The following is a 27733-nucleotide window of genomic DNA, read 5'->3' on the forward strand; positions in this document are numbered from 1 at the left end:
TTTTGAGTATTAAGAAAAACACATGCGGAAAAGAATATCTTACTGAGAATGCTCTAACAGATCTGGAAACCTACCTCCTGCGATCTCTGGTTCTTGATCCAGACCTAAAATGGAGAAAAACATGAATAATTTCCCCAAAACAGCCCCTTCCCTTACATTTGAGGGGAGGTACGCCAAGTGCACATGGTGAAGAAGGGCCAACTTCCAACAGAGACGTGCCAGGAGGCCTGCCCCCAGCCCCCGCCCCCAGGGGTCCGTGCTGCACTGAGTTTAACTAGAGGCTCTGCAAACTCTTCACAGTGGACACCAGCTCAACTATGCAGACAGTCACATGGCAGACAGAGAGCTGAGAAGAATATTCACCTTCCAAACACAGGTTCACTGCCAGTGAGGGTCACATGAGCTCCTTAGGAAACATTATACAATCAGCAACCCAAGAAATGCACAACAAGGTGTCATTTCACACCCTGCTCTAAGAGGGTGCCACCAACCTGTGCTGAGGAGGAAGTGACAAAAGATGCTCATACACCATGTTGCCGGAGGGTGATATGATAAAGCACCTTGGAAAGCAATTTTTATAAAACCTACCAATATTTATATATTAAATTCCTTTATCCCCAGAATTCTAAATAATGTTATAAACCCTCAAAATATACAAAGATAATCACTAGAGTACTCATTCAAAAATCTCTTTATAAAAACTTAGTCCTCAAAAATTAAAATGCAAAGGCAACAAAAGCAAAAGCCAACAACTGAGACGTTAAGACTAAACAGCTTCTGCACAGTAAGGGAAACCATCAACAAAATAAAAAGGCAACATACTGAATGGGAGAAAGTATCTGCAAAACACGTATCTGACAAGGGACTAATACACAAAATATATAAAGAACTCATATAACTCTAAACAGAAAAAAAAAATTCGATTAAAAAATGAGCAGAGGATCTGAATAGACATCTTTCCAAAGAAGACAGAGGGCCAACATGAACATGAAAAGATGCTTAGCATCACTAATCATCAGGGAGATGCAAATCAAAATCATGAGATATCACCTCACACCTGTCAAATACTATTATCAAAAAAGACAGGAAATAACAAGTGTTGGCGAGGATGTGGGCTATTGGTGGGAATGTAAACTGGTGCAGCCACTGTGGAAAAACAATGTGGAAATTCTTCAAAAAAATTAAAACAGGCCCCCATCCCAGTCCAGCCAGCTCACTCTGGCTAGCTCCGGCTCGGGGCCACCCCCGACACACCCCCACTGGCTGGGGTACCCGAGGTGCTGCGCCACGACCCTCTGCACCCCTGCGAACATGGCGCTGCTAGCGGCGCGGAGCGTGCGGGCCACAGTCTGCAGCCTGAGCGCCATCTCTGTGCCCGCCACACCCTGCCTGCCGCGGCCTTGCGGGCTGCGGGTGGGCGCAGTCCAGACACTGCGCACCGGCCCGGCTCTGCTCCCCGTGCGCAAATTCACAGACAAACATGAATGGATAACGAAAGAAAACGGTGTTGGAACAGTGGGAATCAGCAATTTTGCACAGGAAGCTTGGGGAGATGTTGTTTACTGTAGTCTGCCTGAAGTTGGGACAAAATTGAACAAACAAGAGGAGTTTGGTGCTTTGGAAAGTGTGAAAGCTGCCAGTGAACTCTATACTCCTCTATCTGGAGAAGTTACTGAAATTAATGAAGCTCTAGCAGAAAATCCAAGACTTGTCAACAAATCTTGTTATGAAGATGGTTGGCTGATCAAGATGACACTCAGTAATCCTTCAGAACTAGATGAACTAATGAGTGAAGAAGCATATGAGAAATACATAAAATCTACTGAAGAGTGAAAATGGAACCCTTAAATCAACTAGTTTGAAACAAACAAAAAAATATTAAAACAGAACTACCATATGATTCAGCAATTCCAATTCTCAGTATTTACCCAAAGGAAAAAAAATCAGTACCTTGAAAAGATACCTATACCCGCATGTTCACTGCTGCATTATTTACAATAGCCTAGACACAGAAACAACCTAAGTGTCCACCGACAGACAAACAGATAAAAATGATGTGTGTGTGTGTATATATATACACACAGATATATATATACACACACACACACACACACACACACAAAGGGGTGTTGTTTGGCCATTAAAAAAAAGGAAATTCTGCCATTTGCAACAACACGGATGGACCCTGAGAGCATTATGTTAAATGAAACAAGTCTGATAGAAAAAGACAAATACGGTATGACCTCAGTTCTATGTAGAATCAAAAAAAAAAAAAATCAAACTCATAGACACAGAGAACAGACTGGTGGTTGAAAGAGGTGGGGGAGGGGTGTGCAAAAAGGGTAGAAGTGGAGGGTAAAAAGGACAGTTGAGTACAAGATCACTGCAGGGTGCTGTGTAGCCATCAAGAGCACACCTGCTATGGGAAGGTCTTACATGTGGAAGCCGTGTACCTGTGCACACAACACGTCCCACGACAGTGGTCACCTCTGTGTAAAAAGACCCTTGTGTGTTTTGCTTAATACAGTTTTGTATTGTTTTAGTCTGTTTATAATAAATCAGAATGTTAGATAATTAAAATAATGAAAATACAAAAAACACAACAAACATTTGCCCAGAGTGATCCTGAAGAATTTCTTCAGGAAAGCCGTTCCTAGCCTTTCAAGGACAAGCAGCTGTGTCCAACACGAGAGCATGGTCACTGCTGGCTCCAGCCTCTACCCTGAACTCTGACTAGATTTGAGTCTCCACCTGGATGTCTCTTAGGCATCTCAAATCAAATACGGCCAGAGCGAAACTCTATTCCCCAGCTCTTCCTCACCCCAGTACAATGCCCCTAGTGGCCCCCACCTTCAGATCAGAAACCATGAGGCCAGTTCCATTCCCCCTCCAACCATCTACCAGCAAATCCTATCAGCTCTATCTCAGAACACATCCAGACCCTTCCTGCTCTCCCATGGTTCAAACTGCCACCTCCTTGGCCTGGACCCTCCCTGCCAGCTCATGTTCTCACTGCTTCCACCTCTCACCCACACCAGAGCCTTTCCCAGGTGGGTCGTGCCCACTGTGGGTGTGACAGTGTGAGAGTGGGCTCTCTTCCGGAATCTCAGCTCCTGCCTGTCTTCCGGGCCAAGTGCTGAAACCACAGGAGGCAGGAGCAGCAGGTCCTTCTGAGGGCCACACCTTTACAGGTGAGAATGAGGTCACCACAGCTGTTCATGCAGCTTGGATGGCACTGTCCTCGCCACACAGCTGTGTACAGGTCCTCTGGGGCCAGCCAGACCTCAAGTGTCACAAGCAACAGGGCATAGAAATGAGGAGTGTTTCCCTAGGCCACATCACAGTGGGCTCACCTCCTGCTCAGCCGCTCCTCCCGCTCCCTTTCCTCTCTCCTCCTCAGTCGATCCTGATTTCTCTTCTCTTGCTTTTCAGCCACAGTTTTCTAAATAAGCGAAAAATTGAAAGATAAAAGCAAGTTACGGAAAGTAGAGTACAAAGGTTGTTTAACAAAGTACCTTGACCTTGGTATTGGCAATTTAAGAACCTAAGATAAACTCAGGACACAGAAACACAATTCTTTTTAAAACCTTTTAAACGATGGAAAATACATGGTGAAAAAAAAACTATTACAGTTTATAAATTCAATGACAAACTGTGTATTCTAGAAGGTGCTGTACTTGTAAGTCACAGAAAGTTTATCACATTGCTTCAAATCAATCCAGAAAGTTACTTTTTTACCCAAAGGAGACCCCACAAACTTTGTGTAAAAGAGAACACGTGTACCTGACCAAACACATCTTGCTGCTGGGAGGCAAGCTCCCTTGCCAAGGAGCACCCTGTTCTGGGGTGCTGATGGCCTCATGGGGACAGCAAGCCAGGGAGGTGGACCATCAGCTCCACACTTGTCGCATCAAGCTCAATTATGGTGAGTGCAACAGAAAAGGAAGCCCAACAGGCAGGAGTGGCCTAGAAACCCCTCTACTGGAGCATCATCCACACAGCTTAGCTCAAAAGACCCCCACATCAGAACCTTTCAATGCTCCCATCCCCTCATCGCTCTGCCAAGGGAAATGAAGCCCCCAGAGGGTAACGTAGGGGGAAGAGTTAGAGACAAAGGTCTATGGGGGATGACTTTAACTCTCAGGCCCCCTGGAAGAGAGGGCATAGCAAGGATGGGGAGAGAGGCAAATTTTCCTCCTCAGAGCACTCTCATGTGCAAGAACCTTCCCACCTGGCACCTCTAACTCTACCCCTCTGATTTCGTTCATCTGGCCTGTGGTCTGGCATCATCTCCTCTCCAAAGCGTCCCTGTTCCCTAAAACACCATGTTCCCCTACCTGACAAAAGCCCTGCCTCTTACCATCTTGCGTCTACCTTGTTGTGGGGCCCTGAGGTGTGAACACCCTTGGGACCACTGTGAGCAAACCCATCTCCAATTAGGGCACAGGACTCCCACCCTCCTCATCGTTAAGAGGTACACTTCCAAATACATTTTCTGTCAATAGTTTAATGACTATTTATCAAAATCCATAATTTATCTGTGTTGTTCTATCAACTATATGCTGTTCATTAGACCAATGATAAAAGATGATTTCCACATTAAGTTAATACTTAAGTTCTTAAGGTTTCGGGGGGGGAAATTTCAGTATATCCTGATGCAAAGATACATCTTAAAAAAAACAGAACGCTTTCAAGTATAAAAACTACAAGGACAAAATTTGGGGATGTTATGGGATGAAAATACAATTTAAAGGAAAAATGGGATGCAACAATTCCAACTGCTAAGGAGCAGATTTTTAATGGTGATGGTAGTTGATACCAAATTTTTATTTATATTCTATTGGGTACATATAAAATACTCTACATGTTTTATGCTGATAAACTTATAATTTAAAAAATTCCAACTTAAAAATGTGTGATAAAGAGTATCATCTTTCAAATTTCTACTCGGAGCACAGGAGCAAAATGTTTCAAGATCAGTGGTGAGAATATCCTCACTGCCACCCAACTCCCTCTCTTAGTGCCAAGTCACGCATCACCTACTGTGGAACCCCTCCTTGTGTGCAGGGCTCTGCCATCTGTTGCTCCTTCTTGAGGGCCACAAGGCCCAAGGCCTTGACTGTGGTGTCCTACAGTCAGATACCATGTATCTGTCCTTCCACGGACGCCAGGTGTCTGGAGAGAAGGCCTGCATGTTTCCTAGCAGCCCATCGTGGGGTCTAGTACCCAACAGGGAAGGTTCCATCAGTTTGAAGAAGACAACTCAAAATATATGAAACCTGTTTAACCCTCCTTCTCAGCGTTCTATACCTAGGATATCTAATACTTTTAAGCCTAACATGAGGAAGGGACAGAGGCATCCGTGGTGGGACAGGGCTATCAGGAAACCCCCCACCACCTTCTCATCCTTCTAGCCTGATCACCCTCCATGTGTTGGCCTCTGTCTGAAAAGAAAAACTACAGACTACTTACTGGCTCTTTCCCATCTCCAAATAAGCTTTTCCAGAGGTGTGCAAGAACTGTCTTGTACCCTGGAACTGGATATTGTCATTTTCTTCTGTGCACAAGGGGTTACAGACTAAATAAATACCGAAGGCCCTGCTAGATTCTGCGATCTCAGGTCTCTTACGTGCACAAACTGATAAATTCTGAGTAGTTCACCACAAAACCCAAGGCATGATCTTAGGATCGCAAATTAAGGCTTTCTACAAGCAAAGAAATGTAAAGGTGATCACAAGACTTCAGGTTTCTTCAGAAACACAGGACATTAACATACCCTCAACTGATCAAGCTTCTCACGGATCTGAATGAACCCTAAGTGTAACTTGCCCCCGAAGTGGTCTGCAAGACGACGGTCATTGTCATGGAGACCAAGGTAGGCTGAACAGACCTCACAGACACGCAGCTTCTGCTGTTGAAAACTGGATGCAGGCATGGAATTTCTGTATTCTTCCTGGAGAACGGGAACAGAGTGATAAAAGTGAAGTATACTCAAATGCTACCATATACTCAACCCCTAAAATGTAAACATTTGAATGGGCTACAGAGATGACTTTTAAATACACAGAAACTGAATTTTTACAAACCTTCAGATATTTGGAACCAATCCAATGTTAACTGTTTATGTAAGAAATGAACAGTCATGATTTCAAAGCAACAAGGGGTATTCAGAATACTCAAACAGGATGCTGTGTGTTCTAAAAAGGCTAGCAGGGAAGGAAGGTAGGTCTCTGCTATGGTGGAGAGCTCTAGGAGGACTAGAGAAGAGGTGAGAATCTTCAACAGGGGCCTTAAGAAAAGAAAAATACTAAAACAAATTGTCAAGCAAAAAACATAAGAGAATCCATGAAGACTGTCCCAATATCCAGGAAACTATATCCCAGTGCAGCCCTGAGAGTTAAAATTCAGAAGGACAAACACATTAGACACTTTCTTCAAAGGAAGGGTGTACAACAGAACAAACGAAACACACTCCCTCCTGCAGCCAGTGCAGTCTTACCCTACTTACAAGCAGTCACTCGGCCTCAGAGCAAAATACTCAAAATACAAAAGAAAATGAACCAGGACAGGACATCATTATTGCTGCTTGTGCTTAAGTTAAAATGCTCCTTCAAAATCTAAGTTTAAGAAATGCATTTCAATAGTCATTTATCCTTAAAGGGAAGACGGAATGTAATCATCTTCCATTAATTCACACATTCCAAACATTCCCAGGGAAATGCAAATTAAAATAAGTTACCACATCATTCACTAAACTGGCAAAGATATAAAGAAAACAGGCACTCTCACACACTGATGGCAGGAGTCTCAGCTGGTACAGCTGCCACAAAGTGCAACTCAATAATCTGTCTGTACAGTGGGATCATAAGAAACTCTCCTTCCAGGTGACATCCCAGGACACTCACACTTGCACCAAAGAACAGGTGCAAGGACACACACAGCAGAACTGATTGTAAAATGAGAAAACATCAGTAACCTAGAAAACCGCTGCCAATGGACAGCCATGTGCCCCTGAAATGGAGTCCTCCAGCAGTCTAAATGAACTAAATGAACATACCAACTAATGAAGTAAAGCAACTAAATGAATGCATCACTGACTGAACACATCTGCCTGAGGATTCTTGGAAGGAGCTCACCAACAACACAGGTGACAACACAAGAAGACCTGCAGCGCTGACATAGGACTTTTAAATGCCCAAGGTGCACACGTAGTTTACATGTACACGTGTCCTATGAAGTACAGGGACAGCGCCGAAGATTATGTTAAATGCACGCTCTCATCTCTGGGTGGGGAGAGAACTGGGACTAGAGAAAGAAACATCGGGAACTCAAGCTTCCATTATAATGCTACATCTTTCATTAGAAGGAAAAAAAAAATTGTAAGCCAAAGTCAAAGTGCTAAGTATGGTGGGTACACAAATATTTGTGATACTATTCTGCCCCTTTCTGTAGTTTTGAAACTTTGAATGCCATCCTCTAATATCTTTCAAAATAAATTGTAATTATGCTGAATGAAAAAAGTCAATCCCAAAGGTTACATATTGTATGATTCCATTATATAACATTCTTAAAATGACCAAAGCTTAAGAATGGAAGACAGATTAGTGGTTGCCAGGAGTCATACAAGTGAGCATGGCTACAAAAGGGCAGCAGGCAGGACCTTTGGAGGGATGGATGTTCTGAATCAGTGTCAGTATCCTTTCCATGAGATGTTATGCTATAGTTTTTTAAGACGGTACCATTGGGGGAAACTGGGTAAACAGCACAGAGCATCTCTCTGTATTATTTCTTAGGACTCCTAAACAGCCTTGCCCGCTAATGAGGGCAGAAAGGGCACTACAGAGACCAGCACTGCCGAGGTCTCCCTGACACCATCTTGTCTTGCCTGGTGGTTTTAAGGAAGGGGCACTGCCACCTGGGGGCACTTGGGTGATGGAGACAGGGGACAGTGGCCAAGGCAAGGACACTCGGCAGTCCTGGCCATGAGCAGCCCTGTGACCCATATCCTTCTGCCCCTTCAGCTGTCTGCAGACATCCGAGTGGTGCCTCCCACATCTACAATTACTTTAGCCTATGCACAAACCTCAGAGACACCTAACAGTTTCTGGTGACTGCTCTGCTCTTCAAAGCAGAAGGGCTTGGCCTCGGGATTCACCCAGAGGCCAGAGCTTCCTTCCTGACCCTCTAGCCTTTCTGCTGAAGCTGTCAGCAGTCCAGGGGGCCTGACTTTTTTCTACATATAAACACAAATTTCCTATTTAAGTATACAGAGATTTAGACCCTCTAAGAATTTTTATGTAGGACTTACATAAACATACAAGGATTTAAATTCTGTGCAAAACGCAGGACTTAAATATGCAGGTTCACATTGTGAGTGCTTGTCTCCTCCCCTCTTTCTGTTAAGAATGGGCTATATATATCACCTACAGATGTCACGGAAGGGGGTGCTGGGTGGTCAGGGGCACGATGCATCAGCTCAGCACCATCTCCCCACAGACAAGCGCTGCTGACCTCAATCTGGAAAGCACTCTTGACAATGATCTCTTCACTTACATCACTGCCTCAGTGGGTCTCACTCCCACACCCACAGGTCCTGGGCACTATTCATGCATTCAGCTTATCATCACTGAGCTCCTACTATGTGTCAGACACCATGATGAGCCAGGGGCACAGCAACAACCGAAACCAGCCCTGCACTAGGGAGTCTATTTGCAATCTCACCCCACTCAGCCTCCCTACCCCTCCGTTTTAAGAACCTTCTCATCTGGGTCTCAGCTAAGGGGCCTTCCAGGATCACCCTGCCCTACCTGGAGACACCTTGTACTCCAAGTCACTCTCAAACCGAGATCACATTTATTTTAAGCACCCATCTTCATCAATCAATCTTATCCACTGCTCACACCTCTTCTCTCTGGACCTTGCCCCACACCAGTGCCATCTCCACCAGAGAAGGGAATCTCCCAGCTTGCTCATAACTATAAAAGTGCCTATCACACAGTGAGCACCAACTAAAGCAACACACCTATCCCTGTCTTCCTCTGACTCTACCATTCCCACCACTCTAGAAGCCAACCCAAGCCACATCCAATTCCAGTGGTGAGGACCGGAGAACCAGAGAGGATCCAATAAAGAAAATAATCTAGGAAGAAGACGGTTGTCACTGATAGAAACACTGGGTCCTGAAGGCACCTGGCTACCACCCTAACCAATACGGATCTCTCCACTGAAGACGTGGCATCACTAAGAACACCAGGCCTTATTCTCACAGCATCCACACAAGTCCAGCCCAATCACACAAGCTGACACCCACCATGGCCCCCCAACTTCATGGGAGCCAGAGGGACAGACACGAGGTGCTCACTAACACTCCCCCACTGACTTTTACACTCAGGACTGCACTTCACACATGGAAATTATGCTCAGAGCTGGCAAGAGACTAGTCTGAGGCCACACAGGGGTCATGGGGGCAGAGCAAAGACACAAACTCAAGTGTGTGCTGACTCTCAATTCTACTATCCTGCCAATATACCACCCTATTTCTAACTCCTTCCCAATATTCAAAACATGGAGGCACAGCTTAATTTTAGCCCAAATGGTCAATTCTCTGAAGTTACTAAGTTTCCTCCTTCTCTAAGACATTTTTCTCACCAACCTCAGCCTCTTTTTTCTTTGCACGGACTTTCTCCACTTCCATAAGGATCTTTTGGGATTCATCCACATTTCCTTCTGCTCCCAGCTGCTCAGCTTTAGCAAGAAGTTTTCCTATTTCTTCGTTCAACTCATGTACTTTTTCCGCCTGGGAGAGAGAAAAACAATCAGGTAAGCAGACATCTAAAACCAAAAGACTTTTTAATGCAAAGAAAGTGAGTGTTTCACTGCATTTGTTTTTTTCACCGAAAATAAACAGGCTGAAACCCTCACTGATCATATGCGAATTCTAACAATTACCACACCCCTACTGCTACCACTGAGACTGACAGTAAACTAAACCCAAGCACTGCGTTGCAATAAAAGCAGCAGCACCTCTTACTTCCCACAGATTGCAAGGATCATTGTGTTGGTCAGTTTCTAGGCTGTCTTTTTATGTCTTATATTATAGATCATTCTTCCAGGTAAGGGTAATAAAATGTGTGCATTTAAATTCATACACTTACACTGTAAGCAAAATGCCTAATTATTGGGATTTGCTGTCAGAAATAAAACAGCATCTTTGGTCCAGTTAGCAACTGCCTATTTCCTAAGAAATGCTTTTATAAAACTGAAAGGAAAAAAAACACTGAAGAGAGTTCTGCTGAAGAGGCAACAAGAGTAACTCAGACGACACACAGGTCAATTCTAAACAGATCTACTTTCTTCTTCCATGATACGGATGCACCATAGTTTAACCATTTCCCTACTAACTTTCTCCCATTTCCTATTATGGAGGAACATTAAAAAAACAAACTTCAAAAAACATGAACGGTGTGGGGAGGGACAGAGGCTACAGCCCCTTGGGGCTGAGAACTTGGTGATGGCCTTCCCTCCTTAGCAGAACAGCCAAGGCTCTGAGTACCATCCACCCTAAAGATGCACAACCATTGCTGACAGTGAGCTGCTAGCTAGCTGGCAGCCCAGTTTTCACAAGACGGTGATTTACATCAACAACTTGAGGCGAAGGCCTCCCAGGCATACCTTTGCAGAAACTTCTGCACTGATTTCCTCCTGCGTCTCTGCCAGCCGCTTCTTGGCAAGCTCAGTTCTCCGATCACACTCAGCGATAAAGGACTCCAAGTGATCCATCGCCTGGTTCAGGGGAAGCAGAGAGCTACAATCAATGACATACAGACAACCCCAGAACTCATCTGTTTGATAGGAAATACACTCCTGGGTTGATTTCTTAAAGCCTGCGGGTTCAGTGGGAAGATCTTAAACTACACTACAGCTAACATGTCCACAATCACATTAAATCAAGGGGCTTTGTTAAACCAAATGATCGTTCAGAAGCAAGGTCTTCTCAACTGATTTATTTATTTCCAAAATTTTTCAAAAGAACCCCCATCCCTCAATAACATTTCCAAGAAATTTGTGAGGAAAATTAAAACACTTGGCCATAACTAACAGTGTTCTCTGAGGGACAGAAAAGGCTACACTGAGACTAATGTTAGAGGCCCTCTCCTGGTGAGTTGTGGGAGATGCAGATGATGTACTCACTGGTCTTTGTGAGCCACGTAAATATTATTCCCTCATGTTCTGAGGGTAGAGTTCCCCCTTCCACCTCAAAACAAAACAATAGAACAAATGTTACTGAGAGCTGTGAACACGTTTAGTTATTGCCTACCATCTAAAGTAGCGGGAAAACTGGTTACTACTTACCCAAAGAGATAAAGGAAAAGACACTCTGAAAAGAGTTGGTGGAAAACAATAAAATACTAATTAATAAGTGTTGACAAACGCCAGGCAGTTAGTTTGCCCAAACTAGTCAAAGGCCCCAGTATAACTTCAGATAAACATACAAATAGGCCATCACTTTTCCAACTGTCAGGCACCTCCTAAGTTACACCAGTGAGTCAGCCTGCTAATGTCAGCGTCAATTAAATACACAGCAAGTGAGTTTAGCAGTGGATGACAGGGTTAGACAGTGTGATCTACCACCAAAAAATAGCGAAAAGAAAGTTCTGAGTGAAAATGATAAGGCAGATGAAAGTTAGGCCAACACACCAAGTGGTGATAATCTACGTCCCTCCCCCCAAATATGGTCAGGAAAAAGCAGGTCAGCTGATAAGAAAGCACTCCACAAGGATTAGTGTGACCTGACAGTAGGGACACTGAGGGTTATTTCGTCCAGAAATCTCAAATACTCTCTTCAAATGAATGCATACATGAGAGTAGGTCACGACAGAGAAGAGGCTCTGTGATGGTGCCATGTCCCCAGGATGCTGGAGAAAGGCTAAAGCATCCTCATCCACCAAGGCCAACTCCCACATTTCACTCCACGCATTTGGAATTGAGGACCTCTTTCCTGTCGTTGGTCACCCCAATAACCTCAATAAACATTTCACTGTGTTCAAGTCAAATAAGCAGTATAGGAAATTACTGGCATTTGTTTGCCTGCATGCACTGCACTTCCAGAAAATACATAAGAGTTGAGCTCTGCTGACAGGTAGGGAGGGACTCACCAGGATCAGAGATCCAGTGAGCTGACTCAAGTCACGCCCCACATGTGCTCAACTGGGACAATAGCTCCTAATAGACCCGCCTGAGGTAACCCAGAGTCACTTATGCACAGGTGCTGAGACTTCGGTGCAGAATTCCTCTGTTGTCTACTCAAGAAAAGTGATCTCATACACAAGACAGAGCCAGGGATCCACTCAACAGGGGCTGAGTGGGGAACAGACATCTAGCAATTCTGCCAGTGCAACCACTTGCATCTTAAGCACATACAAACTGGCTATGGACTCAGATCATCTAATAAGCTAAAAATCAGACAGTAAACTTCACAACATAGAATAGGCAGAGGGTAGAGATATCTGCCACCTTCTCGGCTCTGTTTCACTGCTCCTCCCTCTCTTCAATGTGCTTCTCAATTTCAGATTGGTTCCTAAACCAAAGAGCAGCTTTAAAAAAAAGTACTGGAGCCTAAAAACTAAGTCCTAATCATAATCCACCACTTACTAGAAGTAATCCAATCCACTCTGTAACTCAGGGGTAGTGTGATAAAACACAAAACCACTCAGGGTACCTGAGGACAGGACTGGCACATGGCAGGCACACAGGTCTTACTGCTGCTGGAGGCCGTCCCTCCACACACAGCACCATGAAGGTGCTGTCCCTGACTCTGCCTGCCTGGCAGCAATGACCATGGCCGGCAATCACTTAGCCTGAGACCAGCCTATGTTGTCAACCGAACAGTCACAGAAACAATACAGCCTCAACACAGCTGCACAGGGACCCTCAAGGTACCCATTTCCCAGATGAAGAAATGGAGGCATAGTCTCCAAACTCCTGAGCAATGGCGTTAGGATGCAAGGATCCTTGTGGTTTGACTCCAAAATCCCTATACTTAATTCTCACAGTTCTGAGGCAATTATCGCCAACCCAGTTTATAGATGAATAGGAAAGTACAAAAATAATTTGCCCAGAGTCACACAGGGACTCTAACCAGGGTAAGAACTGACTGATAAAACACAACTATCACACTGCACACCTCCAAGACAGACTAGGTATAATCAGAACTGGCCTCATTTGTATATCAAAGACAGTTTGGAAATTAGCTGAAATGGTGTTGGTCTGGAAACCTGTCAAAGAAACATGCTGCTCTAAATTAATGAATTAATAGTGCTGTTTGCCTGTGTCCAAGTTGAGAAATTTGAAATGTTGAATTGAGAATTGAGAAATTTATAAAGATGACCTAATAGCAGATACTATGCACCTTCTCCTAGGGAATTCCTGGGTATAACACTTCAAGAAATCAAGCCCTGGCATTGTCAGGCTGAGGCTTAGCTGGACTACAAGGAGCCACTGGTAAGGATCAGGAGCTACCGTTTCCCAGATAACCTGTTTTGAGTGTATCCTGAGTGGAAAAGTGCCAGAGGTCCCAGTCATCAGTGCAAGCTGAGGGTCTAGGCAGAGAACACCTATGTAAAGAAATACCTTTATGACAACCCTGTCAGGCCTACAAAGAAATACCTCTCTGACTGGCAAAAACCAAAAGTTTGGTAACTCACTCTATTAGTGAAGACATGAAAATGGGAACTCTCACACATCGCTGGTGGGAGTATTCACCCCTCTGGAGACCACCACGCCACTATCTACCAAAATGACAAAAGCACATCCTCCCTGAGCCAAATGTCCCTCTTCAAGGGATCCCTCCCAGATACACTCACAATGTGGCAATGTGTAATGCAGCACTATAACCATCAACAGGGCACCGGTCATATAAAACTGATAACCATCCTTTGGAATACTATGTAGCCACAAAAAGGATGAAGTAAAATAAACAGCAGAAAATAATCTCAAAGATATACTGAAAAGTTAAAACAAAAAAAGAGAAGGGAGCAGATATAGAACATGTGTACAATAGATTACTATTTGCATTTAAAAAAAAAAAAAGAGGTAGAGATACATCTCCCCTCAGGTATCCACACAGTCTCGAAAGGTAATACAAGAAAGGTAAACTGGTTACCTGGGGGGCCAAACAGGTGGCTGAAGAATGGAGCAGTAGAAGCTTCACAACATACCTTTCATATCCCTTAAACTTTGAACCATGTGAATATTTTACATGTTTTTAAATTGATGAGAAGTGGCAACCCTAGTGACATAAATGATCTAGGACATAATCCTCAACTGCTGCCTAAAGCATGAGGCCAAAGGCTGGAGGGGACCTGTACAATCACTGGGTCAGGCTGCCAGTACACCCAGGCCCACTGACTGTTGTGCTGCCCAAGGGGATGCAACAGCAAGTGCCCGGCTCGGCCTCGGCACTATTCTGTCAAACAAGAACAAACTGAATCTGATGAATCTTGACCATCGAGCTCCAGACATAATTCACCGGCTATAGGACATTTCAAAGATAAGGGGAAAATGTTAAAAAAAAAAAAAAAAAAAAAAAGACTGCATCATACGGAAACAATCAGCAAAATCCAGATATGAAAGACTTAAAAGTTAATTTCTTCGAACAAATAGACTTAAAAAGGCTTACAAAAGCAGGCTAACGTGTGGCTCTTCTTTTAGATCCCGACTCAAGTGACTATTAAACCCTTTTTGAGACAATCTGGGAAATTTGATGGCCATTAGATGATGTTAAATTATTTTTAAAGTTATGATTATTTTTAATAAAGTTCTTACCATCTAGCTATACGATGTGCAGTACTTGCTAGTAAAACTGTATGTCTAGGAACTACCGTAAACAATCCAGTGAGGAAAGACAGTGTAAAAATGAAACAAGTCTTCATTTGAACAATCACTGAAAACTGGGAGATGAAACCCAGAGATCTCATTCTATTAATGTTTACTTCTGCATTTTAAAATTTTTCCTCAACACATTTTAAATAACACGCTAATAAGTAGATTCTGTCCAAACCAAATAAAACACCAGTTCTTTGATGCAGTGTAAAGAGAACTTCAAAAGCCAATGGCAATACTGAACTATCTGCAGATGAAATGATAGGATGTGTTAGGTTTGTTTTGAGATTTGTGAGAGAAGTGGGAACAAAGAGAAACATACTTGTCCATGAGCTGATCATTACTGAAGCTGAGTGATGGGCATGCAGAAATTCATTATACCGTTAACATCTACTTTTGATGTTTGAGATTCTCATGTAAAAAGTAAAACAACACAAAAACCTGGTAAATCAATTTTCCTTAGTCTTTTTTTTTTTTAATAGGAAACATACTACATTTAATCACAGCTTTAAACTGTTAAAAAAGTTCTATGAGAATGACTCCCTACCTTTTTGCCAGCAGAGTCTCAGACTGGCTTTGGCACAAGCTCCCAACTGCTTTCAAGCAGTTTGTTAAAAACTAGTCATCAAGGTCAGTTAGTAGCACTTAAGCAGCACGTCGTTGCTTCCTTCCATTTTAAAGCAATGGTTAAGGGACTGCCTCCAGGGAATGGGAGAGGCAATAAAAGGCGGGGCTTCAGGGGTTTTCCATGATAGTCTATGAATTCTGATTCAGCCACACCCGTTCAGTGAGAATACACAAGAAAGTTCAGAGCTGAAATCCCCAGAATATACAATTTTGTCTTGCTCATGACATCACAAGGAATTGTAAGTCACTGAACGGGTTTCACAAACGTTAGTCTCAAGAGCACAGTCTACCATTTGAGTTTATCATAATTTGCTCCATCACTGAGAGTTTTTGTTACATCCAACTGTTCAGTCTTATAAACAACGCTACTACAAACATCTGTGTACCAATATTCGCCCGTGTTTTAACAATGAGGGGATTAGTGGCGGATTGTGTAGTATTGTAGTATGCATTTATTGAAAAAATCCACATGTAAGTGGACTAACACAGTTCAAACTCGGGCTGTTCAAGGGTCCTTAGGATAGCAATTTGTAGAAATAAGTTACAAGGTAGAAATACCTTTAAACTTTTATCTCTGCCTACTATATTACCAATCTGACCAAGCCTTAAACTTTTATACGACTTAGAAAATGCAATTCTTTCTCCTCCCCTAAAAAATAATCAGTTAAGAGCTTAGTATATACCTTTTTAAACTGTATTAAAATACATATACAAGCACATAACTTTAATTTCACTTAGGACAGCTTTTCAAGTTTTTTTCATTATTACACCAATGCACACATCTTCTATGATCTACAGCTGTGCAGTATTTATTTCACTGTCTTAACACAACTATAACCATTCCAATAAATACATACTTGCATTTTTCACTTTTCACTAATTCAAAACAACACAATAAACACCTTAAGTGTTCTCATACACAGGCAGATATTCTTCTAGGACAATTTCTTACGAATTGCTTAGAGAAGATTCAAAGTCTGTAAGTATTTTAAAACTGTATAAAGGGCTGATGAGCTCTTATGAAACATGTACTGAACAAGTCAAATGTCACCTAAGGTCAGTTCAGGAACTAACCAAGAAATAAAACAAGTTTTAATAGTTATGTTGCCTTCTGTATAGACAGAATTTTCTTTTAAACTAATGCATCAAGAATTAATAAATCCACTAAAAACTTGAGTTTTAAGTTTTTTGATGAAAGGCATCTAGTGTGCAAAGCTTTCATGTTGATCTGACTAGAATATGCTCTTAAAACACCCCTTGTAAACATGATAGATGATAAAGATGAAAAGATGATAAAGAAGATAAAGGTCATTTAATTCAAACACCTGTTATATTTAATATATTTAATTAAAATTTTTTTCAATATTAAAATAAAGTAAATGTTACACGTTTTTGTCAGCTCTCTAATATAACTTGGATAAAAACAGCTCGTAAATACCCGACTGACCCATTAAACAGAATGATCCTCTCCCAGCGTCATTTGGTGTAGCTTCCATTAATTCTGGCAAATAACATCAATCTTACTGCACTTTCAGAGACTTTGGAGATAAATGGTTGGCCCACCTCACAGATTTATTACCAACAGTGAAAAGATTCTATTTTCTAAAATACTTGGTGAGATACACAAATATAAGTTACTAAGAAAAATCAGAACAAATCATGGATTAGTGATGGTTCACAATTTGTAAAAGTGAAACATGTGTACATCTTCCAATAGTGATGACTCCACTGTAGTAACTCCAGAAATCAAGCTCAACACGGGAGCTACTGGTCCCAGCTTGGGAACAGTTCATGGGCCACGTGGTAGGCTAGGAGTCTAGAGCCAACAGCAGGTCATCAGGAGGCAGCAACAGGCCAGCAATAGCAAGAGTCAGCCCACTCACCACTTCTGGCCAAAAAGCTTCTGAAGTGTTCTGGTTTACCAAAATTGCCATTTTGACAAGAAAAATCACAATAAATGTGAAAAATATATATGTTCATCCTGAGTGGACTATCTTTGAAAGATACAAGTGACCTCCATAGAGGGGTACCAGATGGCCAGTCATATGGAAAGGGGAGAATTTTCACCTGGAATCTGTAACAGTAAGCATGTATTACCTACCAAAAAGATTTAAAAATTCATTTGCATCAAATTCTTTTAACAAATCTATATTCTGAGTAAGGACTTTATTTTTCCTTCTAAGTTTATTCTGCATAACTAAGGAAATAAAGTTATTTCAGCTTGGCATTTTAAAGTCAGGCCACATTTGCTTTTAATTATTAAAGTAATCCATGCACATTGAAACATTACTGATACACACATATAAAAAATTTAAAGGAAGGATAAATTTTATGACTTGTAAATTATATCTTAAAGCCATTATTTAAAAAAAACTTTTTAAGGTAAAAATCTCCCTCTGTAACACCCAGCAGTATCTGCTTAGAGCTCCACAAAACACCATTCACTGTACAACAGGACTACAATTAATGTAAGTAGCCCCCATTAATAAACAGCTCCACTATACCCTCCTCTTCTCACTTTAAAAAAGCTGCAATGCGCATCTTCTTTTCTTTTTTTAATGAGCATCTTTTCTGTGTCCTCATTTGCACACATGCCTAAGACACATTCCCAGCACCAGAGTTCTGAAACAAGTGAATACACATGTGCATGTGACATGCTGACAGCACCCTGACAGATCACCCTCCTACAAACATGGCTGCTCCAGGTGACCCTACTTTCTTCAGGACAGGAGGACCTCCTCCACACGTTTACAGCACTAGTTATCAAACATTTCAAAAGGAGCCATCTGTAAGATCAAAAATGATTTTTACGGAGATAGGGGAGGGGTGTCTTTTTACTGAAAAGTAATTCCTGTATGTGGTAAATTTTCACAGTACAAAAAGGTCTCTTGACCCACGCTAGCCCTCAAACTAAGATAAGAGTGTTCAGTCTCCCAGCTTCTTCTAAAACTACTCTGTACACCTAAGCTTTAAAACAAATGTAAAACACACTTCCTTTTTAAAAATCACACTATGGAAGCCTTCATATCACACTTGCTCTTCCACTTGGTCTCTCTTGGAGGTAACTCCACATCAGCACACACTGAACTACCTCAGTTCTCTTCCCTCAGCTCTACATCATTCCATTGCAAAGAAGAACAATGAGTTAGCCAGTACCTTACCGAGGAAGTCTAGCTGGGTCTGGCTTTCTTTGTGTCTTTGTACATAGGCAAATGTATTGGTCCAATACACTTTCAGAACCAGCACTGCTGGGATGTGCTTTCACATCTTCAGATGTTCAATTATCCAGGAGGTTTATAAGGATTTCTTAACTCTGCATCTCTTGAGTTCTGAGTGAGGGTAAGTAACTGCCACAGGATTAGAAGCCCACAAGAAAATGTCCTTTGCCCATTTTCCACTGACCTATTGGTATAGCTCTTTTCAATCATGATGAACTACATATAAAGAAAACCTACTCTTCATCATACTGGCTGCAAATATTTTGTCCCCGTTTTTGTCTTATTTTATGTACGGGAATTTTTGACACACTAATATTTTAAGTTTTTATACAGAAAAATGTATCCATCTTTCCCTTATAGTCTCAGACTTCATAACATCTCAAGATGACAAAACAAAATTCTCTTTTGGGAATCCAACTTGGTTTTTCCCCAACTGGCTAATCTATAGTTTCTAATACTGTTCAATGAAAAACCCATCTTCTCCACACTGGCTGAACACATGCCCTTCATAAAATACTAAATTACCATTTATGTTTCAGTCTCCTTCTGCAGCCTCAATTTCTTCTATTCATCTATTTTCTAGCATTACATCAACCAGACCATTTAAAAAGTGCCCTGACATTTTGATTTAGTAGAAATGCTAAGATTTGTGATCCAAAAAACTACATTACTAAAATTGAGATTTTAACCTATATGGCTGTGTATCTATCAGAGTTTCTGAAACCTGATATTCCTATTTCCATAAGCATTTTCAGATTATTGAAGAATTAAAACTCTCAATATAGAAAACTTCCATTTCCAATCCCCATCTTCCATTGTACTGTTTGTTGCTAAAGGCATTTTTAGTTAATTCAAAGATTCAACACTGAGGTTGAAGAATGTACTGGAAACAGAAGTTAATTTTAAGTACTTTTTAAGATTACTGATTTAAATAGAATTTACTCCAGCTACAACAGTATCCTCTAGAATGTCCTCTGAGAGGTAAAAAAAAAGCCTTTTCTTGGGTTTTGTTTTTCTCTGACTCCCTCACACCAAGCTTAGTCCCTTTCTAGTCTTCACTCAGGAACCTGAATAGCATCAAACCCCTCTGCTGACCTCTGGTCATACTAGGGATAGAGGGTGCAGGAAAAGAAAACTTAAAATGGAGTTACTGTAACTCACACATTCTTGAGGCAGGGATGAAAACTGGTCTTAAAGAGTGAAAAAAATCTTAGATATTACAATGGTTTGTGGCCCAGAAAAAAAATCACAGTACATAAACTGATATGCTAGGTATCAGTGCTATTAAAACTTCATGGAGGGGAAGGGAACGAATTAGGAAAAAAGCTCTAGAAAATGCTTCTTTGGGAGGTAATAATGAAAAATAAGTTATAAAATGCCATTTTATAACCATGAAATTGCAAAACTTTAACAGTCTGGTAATTCCAAGTGTTGGTGAGGATGTGTACACTGCTACTGCGGGCACACTTTATCAAACAATAGGGAGAAAAGAGGAAAAGGCAACATTACAAAATTATCTTGCAAAGATGAACATGTGCATCTTATCCAAGCCAGCAACTCCTCTCCTAGGAACATCCCCTAGATAAATTCTTTGTACATGTGCACCAAGAAGATAGTTAAGAACATTTATAATATTGTTCATAATAGCATTAAAACTAGAATCAACCCAATTGTCTATGAATACAAAATACTCAAGCAGCAGTGAAAACAAATAAAACATACCCAACCAAATAGGTAAACAGGAACATAACACTGAAGGAAAAAATAAAGTTTACCTACACTATAAAACATAAGACTCAAAAGCAAGACTAAACATAATGTCCAAGGAATCATAAAATATGTAATAAAAAATAGTTTTAATGAAAATGATACGTACAAAATGGAGACTGGAGTTGGGATGGTAAACACACAGATACAAAATACCAGCTAGAGAGTGGCAGAGTAACAAGTACCTATTACATTATTTTGCTTCATAACTTACGTATGTTAACATTACTCCTGTTAGTTCAATATTTGGCTCTCCACAGCAGAGAATAATTAACATCAAATGAAACTTACATCCAATTCAAAAAACAGGTCTCTTTCTTTACTTGCAATCTCATAATCTGCTCGGAGGGCCAAGTCGTGGATTTTGGTACATTCTCCTAAATCCATGCGCTGTAAGTAAGAGAAACAAAAATTTACACATGAACATCTATACACTTGCAGAAACCACATGACCTGGTGTTTTAGCTGTCATTCAAAATATATATATATATATATTTTAAAGTCTAAACTATAATAAGAAAGTTAACAGAATATGGCTGAGAAGCCTTATTTTCCTTTTACCACCATGTTTATATGACACTCAGAACTGACGCATTTAAGTGCAGTGATTTATTATCTCTTTTAGACCCTGAGATAATTAGACTACTAATGAAAACCACATTAATTACTTTTTGGCAGTTTTATATTCACATCAGCCACATAATAAATGTCTATTCAGTGAAAAAGGAAGCGGGGAAAGTGGAAGGAAAGGGCCAGGAAATAAGAGTACCACAGATAGCAACAAGTTTCTACACACTCCTTGCAATCTTGACTACTAAAGATGCTCAATGCCTATGGTTCAGAGACAAGAAGAAGGAAAGAACAGACAGAAATCAGGTTTTGACAATCACAAAACAATCTAGTGCCTGGCTTTGTGTAGCTCTTTGTACACCAAAGGAAATAAAGCAGAACAGGCTGATTCAGTCAAATAAATCCTCCAAACATTCTCCTAACCTGGTAAATGACTCTGGACACATAACTGGGGACACAGAATTGGACCACTTGGTTGCCCCATGTGATAAAACAAAAAGCTCTTTTACTCAAACAAATTAGTTATCAGTAAGATTAGCCTGATGTGCTCATTACGTGTTGTGAGCATATGTAGAACAATTACACAACAAGGCATACTTCTTACCTGAGTACAGGAACCTACACAGGCACCCCACACACACCCTGGCCTCTAAACGGCAACAGAAAAGTTTGTATGCTGAGGATGATGTTATCAAGCCTCAGAGTGCAAGTTAACAAAACCCAAAAGCCCAATGAGAAGACACCTCAGAAGTCCAAGCTGTTGGACACAAGCACAAAGAATGAGGGAGCCCAGGAACTCCTTTAAACTCAAATTACAAGTGTGCTCAAAACAAGATTTAAAAAAAAAAATTCATGTGTTATAAAATTCTTAACATTTTTGGCAAATTAGAGAGGATTGTAGTGCCTGACTGTTAGGCCCCTAATCTCACAGGTGACTGCCATGTTCACTAACAAAACTTCCTTCCATATCACTAGTGACAGAGCAAGCTGCCTGTGTAGAGCTTATCTTCATTTTGACCATGGTCGACTTCTACATGTAAATGTTAAGAGATCTTTTCTCCTTCATTTATGCTTACTTGAAGTCATGTGGAGCTTTCGTATGCTGTTTACGTGGGGGATCCAAAAGGAGGGAAACAGAGGTTCTAGAAACCAAAGCTGCAACTAGAATTGCCGTCCCTGTAAAGCTGACAACTTTTGCTTCATTCACTCTTTTAAGTACCAAACATAATTCTTTGGAAATACATAGCTTCCTACATGCTTTTGTTCTTTGTTTTTCCCATTCTTCCCTCAATGGGCATTCATAGGCTCATGATCAGTGGGTTGGTTAAAGGGTTGGAGCCCAATATATGGACAATCGCTTCCAAGTGTGCAAACATTGTGGGTATGAGTGTAACTCTCATTTTTATATATCGTTCTAAGTCTCACTTTCCATTTGTTCTAATTTCTTCATCCACTATTTTTAGATTTTATTTTTGTTTTATGTGTTTATGTATATAGCATGAGGCATAAATATTACATATTTTCAATTTATTAAAAAATTACCTAAGCCTTAAAAAAATACATATAGCTCCCACAATGAAATTAAGTGCTACAGTTGAAAAATAAGCAGCTCTCAGAAATTCCTTAAAAGCTAATGAAGGCTCTGTTGCTCAAAGAAAAACCAACACCAGAGGAAGTAAACACCAAAACCCTAAGTACTAAAAATCTAAGTGCAAATCAATTTCCATTTTAAAAACTTCAACTGTCAAGAAAGTTTAGATATAAGGGGACCACACACAAAACAAAATTCACTACTCTCTTCCTTTTGGTATGAGTTTTCAAGTAGCCACTGCTAAAGCAAGTGGAAGATAGGCCATGGCTTCCACAGTCACTTTCCGTAGGTGGCTTTTCAGCTTTACCAAGGAGGCAGGGAAGTACTGGCCAACTCCCCTGGCAGCTAAACACCAAACAGAGCTGAAATACCATACTCATTAAATCCTTCCAAAATATTCCAAGTGGCTGTTAAATCCAACTTCCTAATTAATACAACATTATCCCACTAAGCCTCAGTAACATTATAGCTTCCATTCCTCTGCGCCTCACTCCTACTGATAAGAGATGGTTTTGAGTAAAAACTTGGGCTGGAGCAGCCCTTAACAAGCTGAGGGTTATAACCACTTTCATCTTGCTTGCTGAAGAATTATATTCACTCCACTTCAATTTAACACAAAACAAACTCCTCAGAAGACTCATCGTTCAACTCTACACCTCACCTCCTACTTCCACGTAGCTCAATCAATGAGGCTCAACCTTTAAAACATCCTCCATCCAAATTATCAGTCTTTATCTTAATTGTCCCTCAGGAGCCCCTAATACTTGTTCATCTGCATCTTCACATGAACATGGGTCTCCTGGGTTTCCTCTCCCTTCTCAGTCTGAGCTGCTCCTGTTCAGTTGCACACAGGAGTGACTTCAGGGTCCATGACTTCTCATGACTCCTTTGATTCCACAGTGTCTACCTCCCTCTCCCGTCACTCACACCTGCCCACACACACACCGAGGCATTCCTGCTTCCTTCTGTTCCATCGTCCACCCAGTATGTTACACCCTAAACCATGCACGTGTGTTCTTTCTCACCGTTCAGGTCTCTGCCCCAACGTCCCTGAGAGGCCTTTCCTTATCACCCTATCTGAAACAGTCCATAATCTGCTCATTATTTATTGTCTCTCCTGTTCCTCTATTAGATGAGTGAAGATTTTGTTTAATTGGCACCATATCCCCAGTGCCTGGCACATAGGTGTCCAATAAATACTTGGTGAACTAACCTGTACCTAACAGGGATAAATAAGGAAATGCCCTCATTCTGCTTATTTTCCTCACCAGCATTCCTGAACAGTGCTACACAAGGATCTGATCAAGAAAAACGCAGTTGAGATCCTTCACACTGGTCCGCGTCCCTCTACTCCCGTCAACTTCTTCCCCTAAGATCTACTGACAATTCCAGGTTATGATGCCTCCTAGGAGTACCCTACAGCTGAAGTGCTATGACCAGCACAAAGCATTATCTACATTGATGGCACCTACAACAATCCACAGCATGTAGTAGTTATGTTTTCCTACACAAGGCTTAGCATTCATTTTCTATTTGCTGTCAGAAGAGCCAGCTTGAGAAGATTCAGTACACCTGAGCAGTTTTCCAGAAGCTGCTCCCCCAAAATGGCAGTAACAAAAGTAATGATTAATCATGGAAAACATATTCCCTAGCACATACAGATTTAACCTTCAAAATGAGTAGACAATTTTTATATTCCATTAGGTAGCTGTGAAATCTTACAACAGTGGTGGGTCTTTACAGGACTCATTTTATGTAAGTGGCTGAATCATGGTAGATAATCCTACACTCTTTAGTCTTCTCAAATCCTATCTAATTTCGAATAAATGCACATTTTGCAAAATTAACATTTATCTGTTTGGTTCATCTGACGTGCATTTAAAATTTCACAAGTCTAAATTCACTGGATCATGTGTTGATTTCTTAAAAGGGTGACATAACACGAAACTAGTAAATCAGTGTTATTCCTAACTGATTTTTCAAAAACCTAAATACCTGGGGAAGAAACGTAGCTTGTTAGACCAAAAGTCTAATATATGTTTAACTTGAAAACAAACCAACCCAGAATCTTGGAAGAACCACAGGGTGACTTGAAATATTCTTTCTGCTAAAGCCAAATGGGACCAGTATTTGCACTACCAGCTGTGAACACTTCAGCATAAATGACTCTACAAAAACCTAGTAACCTTACAGAGATAATTTTATAGAAATAAAATATGACATTATGTAAAATTTCACCAAACTAACAAAATCTATCATTTGAAGGGCAGTGGGTAGGTAATTTCTGCCTGGTAAAGGAAAACAATTCAACCTGAAAAACCTTCACTGCCTACACAGCATCCACTTCGGAGTGTCTTATGGCACTCCTACCCCAAATGCACTTACCGTCCCAGCCAGGATGTCATGGGGGCAGCAGTCCAGAAGGTGACTCTTGCAGACACGGTCATCTGTAAACTTGACCCTCTGTCTGGTTTCGTCTCCTGAAATTCATTTGTGGTTTTAAATAAGACAATATTATCACATTAACCACAAAAGCATACCTGGTACAATTCACCTGGATGATTTCCAGACTACCAAATACACTGAAAAGCTGATCTAAAGATATTTACAACTGGAACGAAATACAGATGATTTCTGATGCTAAATATACTATGAAGAATCACACTTAATGAGATCTGACTCCATCATTGTGCCAAAGAAGTCAAGGAGTCAGAAGTAAAATGCTGAGCACCAAAAGGCCGTTAACCCCCCACATACATGTGGGCAATGACATACCAAAACCCATGCTAATCAGAGGGCCATGAATCACCACATATGACTTATAGCTGGTAGTTTCCACCAACAAAAGCTACTTATCAACCTAACTGTTTCGCTATGGACAAATGCATAGTCAGTATTTCACCAAAAATTACTTGAAGAAAGCTTTCTCTACTACTGACTGAGAAATAATCTAGACCTAGTCTACCTAACCCCCTTTCACCCCCACCCTTAAGAAAGAGGGTTGGCACCTGGGAGTCACTTTTAACAAGACAGTATCAGAAAAAAGGTGGGGGGGCGCAAAAAAGAACTAGGTTAGTCAATACACACTGTGAGTTCCAACACATACTGTACCCATCTGCATTCTTCAAGACCTCAGCTGCAGAATTTTATGCCCGCTGTTGAAAAGTTTTAAAGGAAAAGTTTTCTTGCCCAACCTGCAGTAAGGAAGTCAGGGGAATGATACATAAAAATAAAGGCAAAGTGGAATGTGACAAATTTTAAAGCTAATCTGTGTATATGACACAGAGCTGTGTAATACTAAAGGAGGAATATATTTTAGGATTTGCAAGCATCCAGGATTAATGTAGTGTCTTTTTATTGAAAATGTTTTCTTTCTAAACTACACTTTTAAAGTTATTTGTGAAAAAAAAGCAAACACTTTTTTGTTATAACAGCTTAGAAATTGGTTGTGACTCACGGCTCGATGAACATGAGGCTTTTCTGCAACTCCCTTGCAGATTGATGTAGGCAGGCAAAGATACACTGAACCTTTATAAATAAAATAGAGGGGCCACAATTGTTCAGTTTGTATGAAATAAAAATATGGGAAGCAATTCAAAAGCAACTCAATATACAAAGAAAGCTAAAAAGCACTTATTCATCTAAGAAATAAAGTGCAAAGAATCTGCACAGCCCTGCGAATGTGCCAGTGTGAACTTACAACTTCATTACTTCGGTAGAAAAGAAAACACAAACCACAGCAGGTATATAGTTTTGCAAAGATGCAACTGCTTTCTCCTGAGACAACCATCATGATCTTGCATTGCTCCCTACAGTACAACCTACCTAACGACTGCCAAGTGCTGGCTAAACAGAGGCTCTCCTGTATGGCCGGGGGGAAAGGGGGCTGGAAAAGCACGCGGCAGGAACCCACGTTAGAAAAGCTCGATTTACGGCTCCCCTTGCAATGGTACAGAACAAGAACGGCCAGGGTTTCCAGGCCCATCCGGCTCCCTCGGGTGGAGGAGCTCCGCCAGCTCGCTGCCAGCGACCCAAGCCCACGCTTGCTGCAGCCATCGCCGACTCTCGGTTCAAGCGGCGGCGGGGGCCGCGAGGGGCGGAGAAGTCGAAGGAAGGTCAACAGGGAGGGGCTGGCGCCCCACCGACGGCGCGGGCTCCGAGGGAGGAGCCCGCCAAGGACCCCCGCCGGCGGGGAAAGCCAGGCCGCGGCCGTCCCCGAGGCGAACCGGCTCAAACAAAGGCCCGGCGCCCGCGGTCGCCGCGCGGGGGAGGGGAGGGCGCCCGCGCAGGCGCAGACAGTCGCGGCCCCCGCCTCAGGCCGCCCGGCGGCCTCGCCTCACTCCCGCCCCAACCCTCGCCTGGCCGGCCGCCCCGACTCACCGTCCCGGGCAGTGCCCATGAGCTGGTCCAGCAGGGCCCGCATCTGCGCCTGGGCGGACATGGCAGCCAGCGGGAGCGGCAGGGACAGCCGCGACGGCTTCTCGCAGGCGGTGGCGGTGGCGGCGGCGGCGGCGGCGGCGGCGGCGGCGGCGGCGGCGGCGGCGGCGGCGGCGACGAAGGCTGGTCGCGTCGGCCTCGAGCCCGCTTGGCTCCTTCCCGCAGTGAGGGATGCCGGGAGGAAGTGCGTTGGTGCCGGCGCTTCGCCTGCTGGGAAATGTAGTTTCGCGAGAGGGGCGGAGCCTGAGGCTAGAGTGGGCAAGCAAGCCGTCTAAGGGGCGGAGCCAAAAGTGTCAACCCGGATTTTACCCTGGAGCCCAGAACATCTATGCTCCACCTAAGGCTGAACTGCAATAAAGTGAGATAAATATAGACAACCCAAAACAAGAAAACCAATTTCGTGTATCTTCTTGCTAGCCATGAACCTGGCTACCCTCAGACACAATTTTTTTTTACACCTGTGAAAATGGTGCCTGTCATATATGACTTCCGTGAAAGTTAAATCAAGCATGGAACTGGTGTTCAGTTCTGTGACTACTACTTGGTGGTAGTCCCTCTCTGAGCTCATAGTCTGCCATCCACCAAGGCTACTGCAGGTCTAGTACACCCAAGACTGACAATGTACCACTGAGAAGTGCTCTCC

The 27733-nt window shown here is 42.1% G+C and overlaps 2 protein-coding genes across 7 annotated transcripts in view; one reads left to right on the forward strand and one right to left on the reverse strand.

Moving 5' to 3' along the window:
* Positions 1 to 27242, reverse strand: part of LUC7L (LUC7 like) — a 28752-nt gene extending 1510 nt beyond the window's left edge. The window contains exons 1-9 of one of the 6 annotated variants that reach the window (XM_031447456.2): positions 27034 to 27187; positions 26111 to 26181; positions 25039 to 25133; positions 20784 to 20882; positions 10672 to 10782; positions 9653 to 9796; positions 5777 to 5953; positions 3354 to 3442; positions 75 to 104 (exon numbers count right to left, since the gene is read on the reverse strand). In XM_031447456.2, coding sequence (XP_031303316.2) covers positions 75 to 104; positions 3354 to 3442; positions 5777 to 5953; positions 9653 to 9796; positions 10672 to 10782; positions 20784 to 20879 — 647 coding nt within the window. In that variant the 5' untranslated portion in view covers positions 20880 to 20882; positions 25039 to 25133; positions 26111 to 26181; positions 27034 to 27187. Of the gene's footprint in view, positions 1 to 74; positions 105 to 3353; positions 3443 to 5776; positions 5954 to 9652; positions 9797 to 10671; positions 10783 to 20783; positions 20883 to 25038; positions 25134 to 25759; positions 26182 to 27033 lie in introns of those variants that run through there. The other 5 variants (XM_031447454.2, XM_031447452.2, XM_031447455.2 and 2 more) reach the window with 5 other exon arrangements.
* On the forward strand, positions 1282 to 1867 carry LOC105098417 (glycine cleavage system H protein, mitochondrial-like). Its single transcript, XM_010991089.3, has one exon. The coding sequence runs from the start codon at positions 1312 to 1314 to the stop codon at positions 1831 to 1833; it is 522 nt and encodes a 173-aa protein (XP_010989391.2). The 5' UTR covers positions 1282 to 1311; the 3' UTR covers positions 1834 to 1867.
* Positions 27243 to 27733: the final 491 nt, after the last annotated feature.

Source organism: Camelus dromedarius, chromosome 24 (assembly GCF_036321535.1).
Source record: "Camelus dromedarius isolate mCamDro1 chromosome 24, mCamDro1.pat, whole genome shotgun sequence".
NCBI lineage: Eukaryota > Metazoa > Chordata > Mammalia > Artiodactyla > Camelidae > Camelus > Camelus dromedarius.

Bases quoted from the DNA above. Each gene is read 5' to 3' on its own strand.
- LOC105098417 (XM_010991089.3), top strand. From the start codon at position 1,312: ATGGCGCTGCTAGCGGCGCGGAGCGTGCGGGCCACAGTCTGCAGCCTG.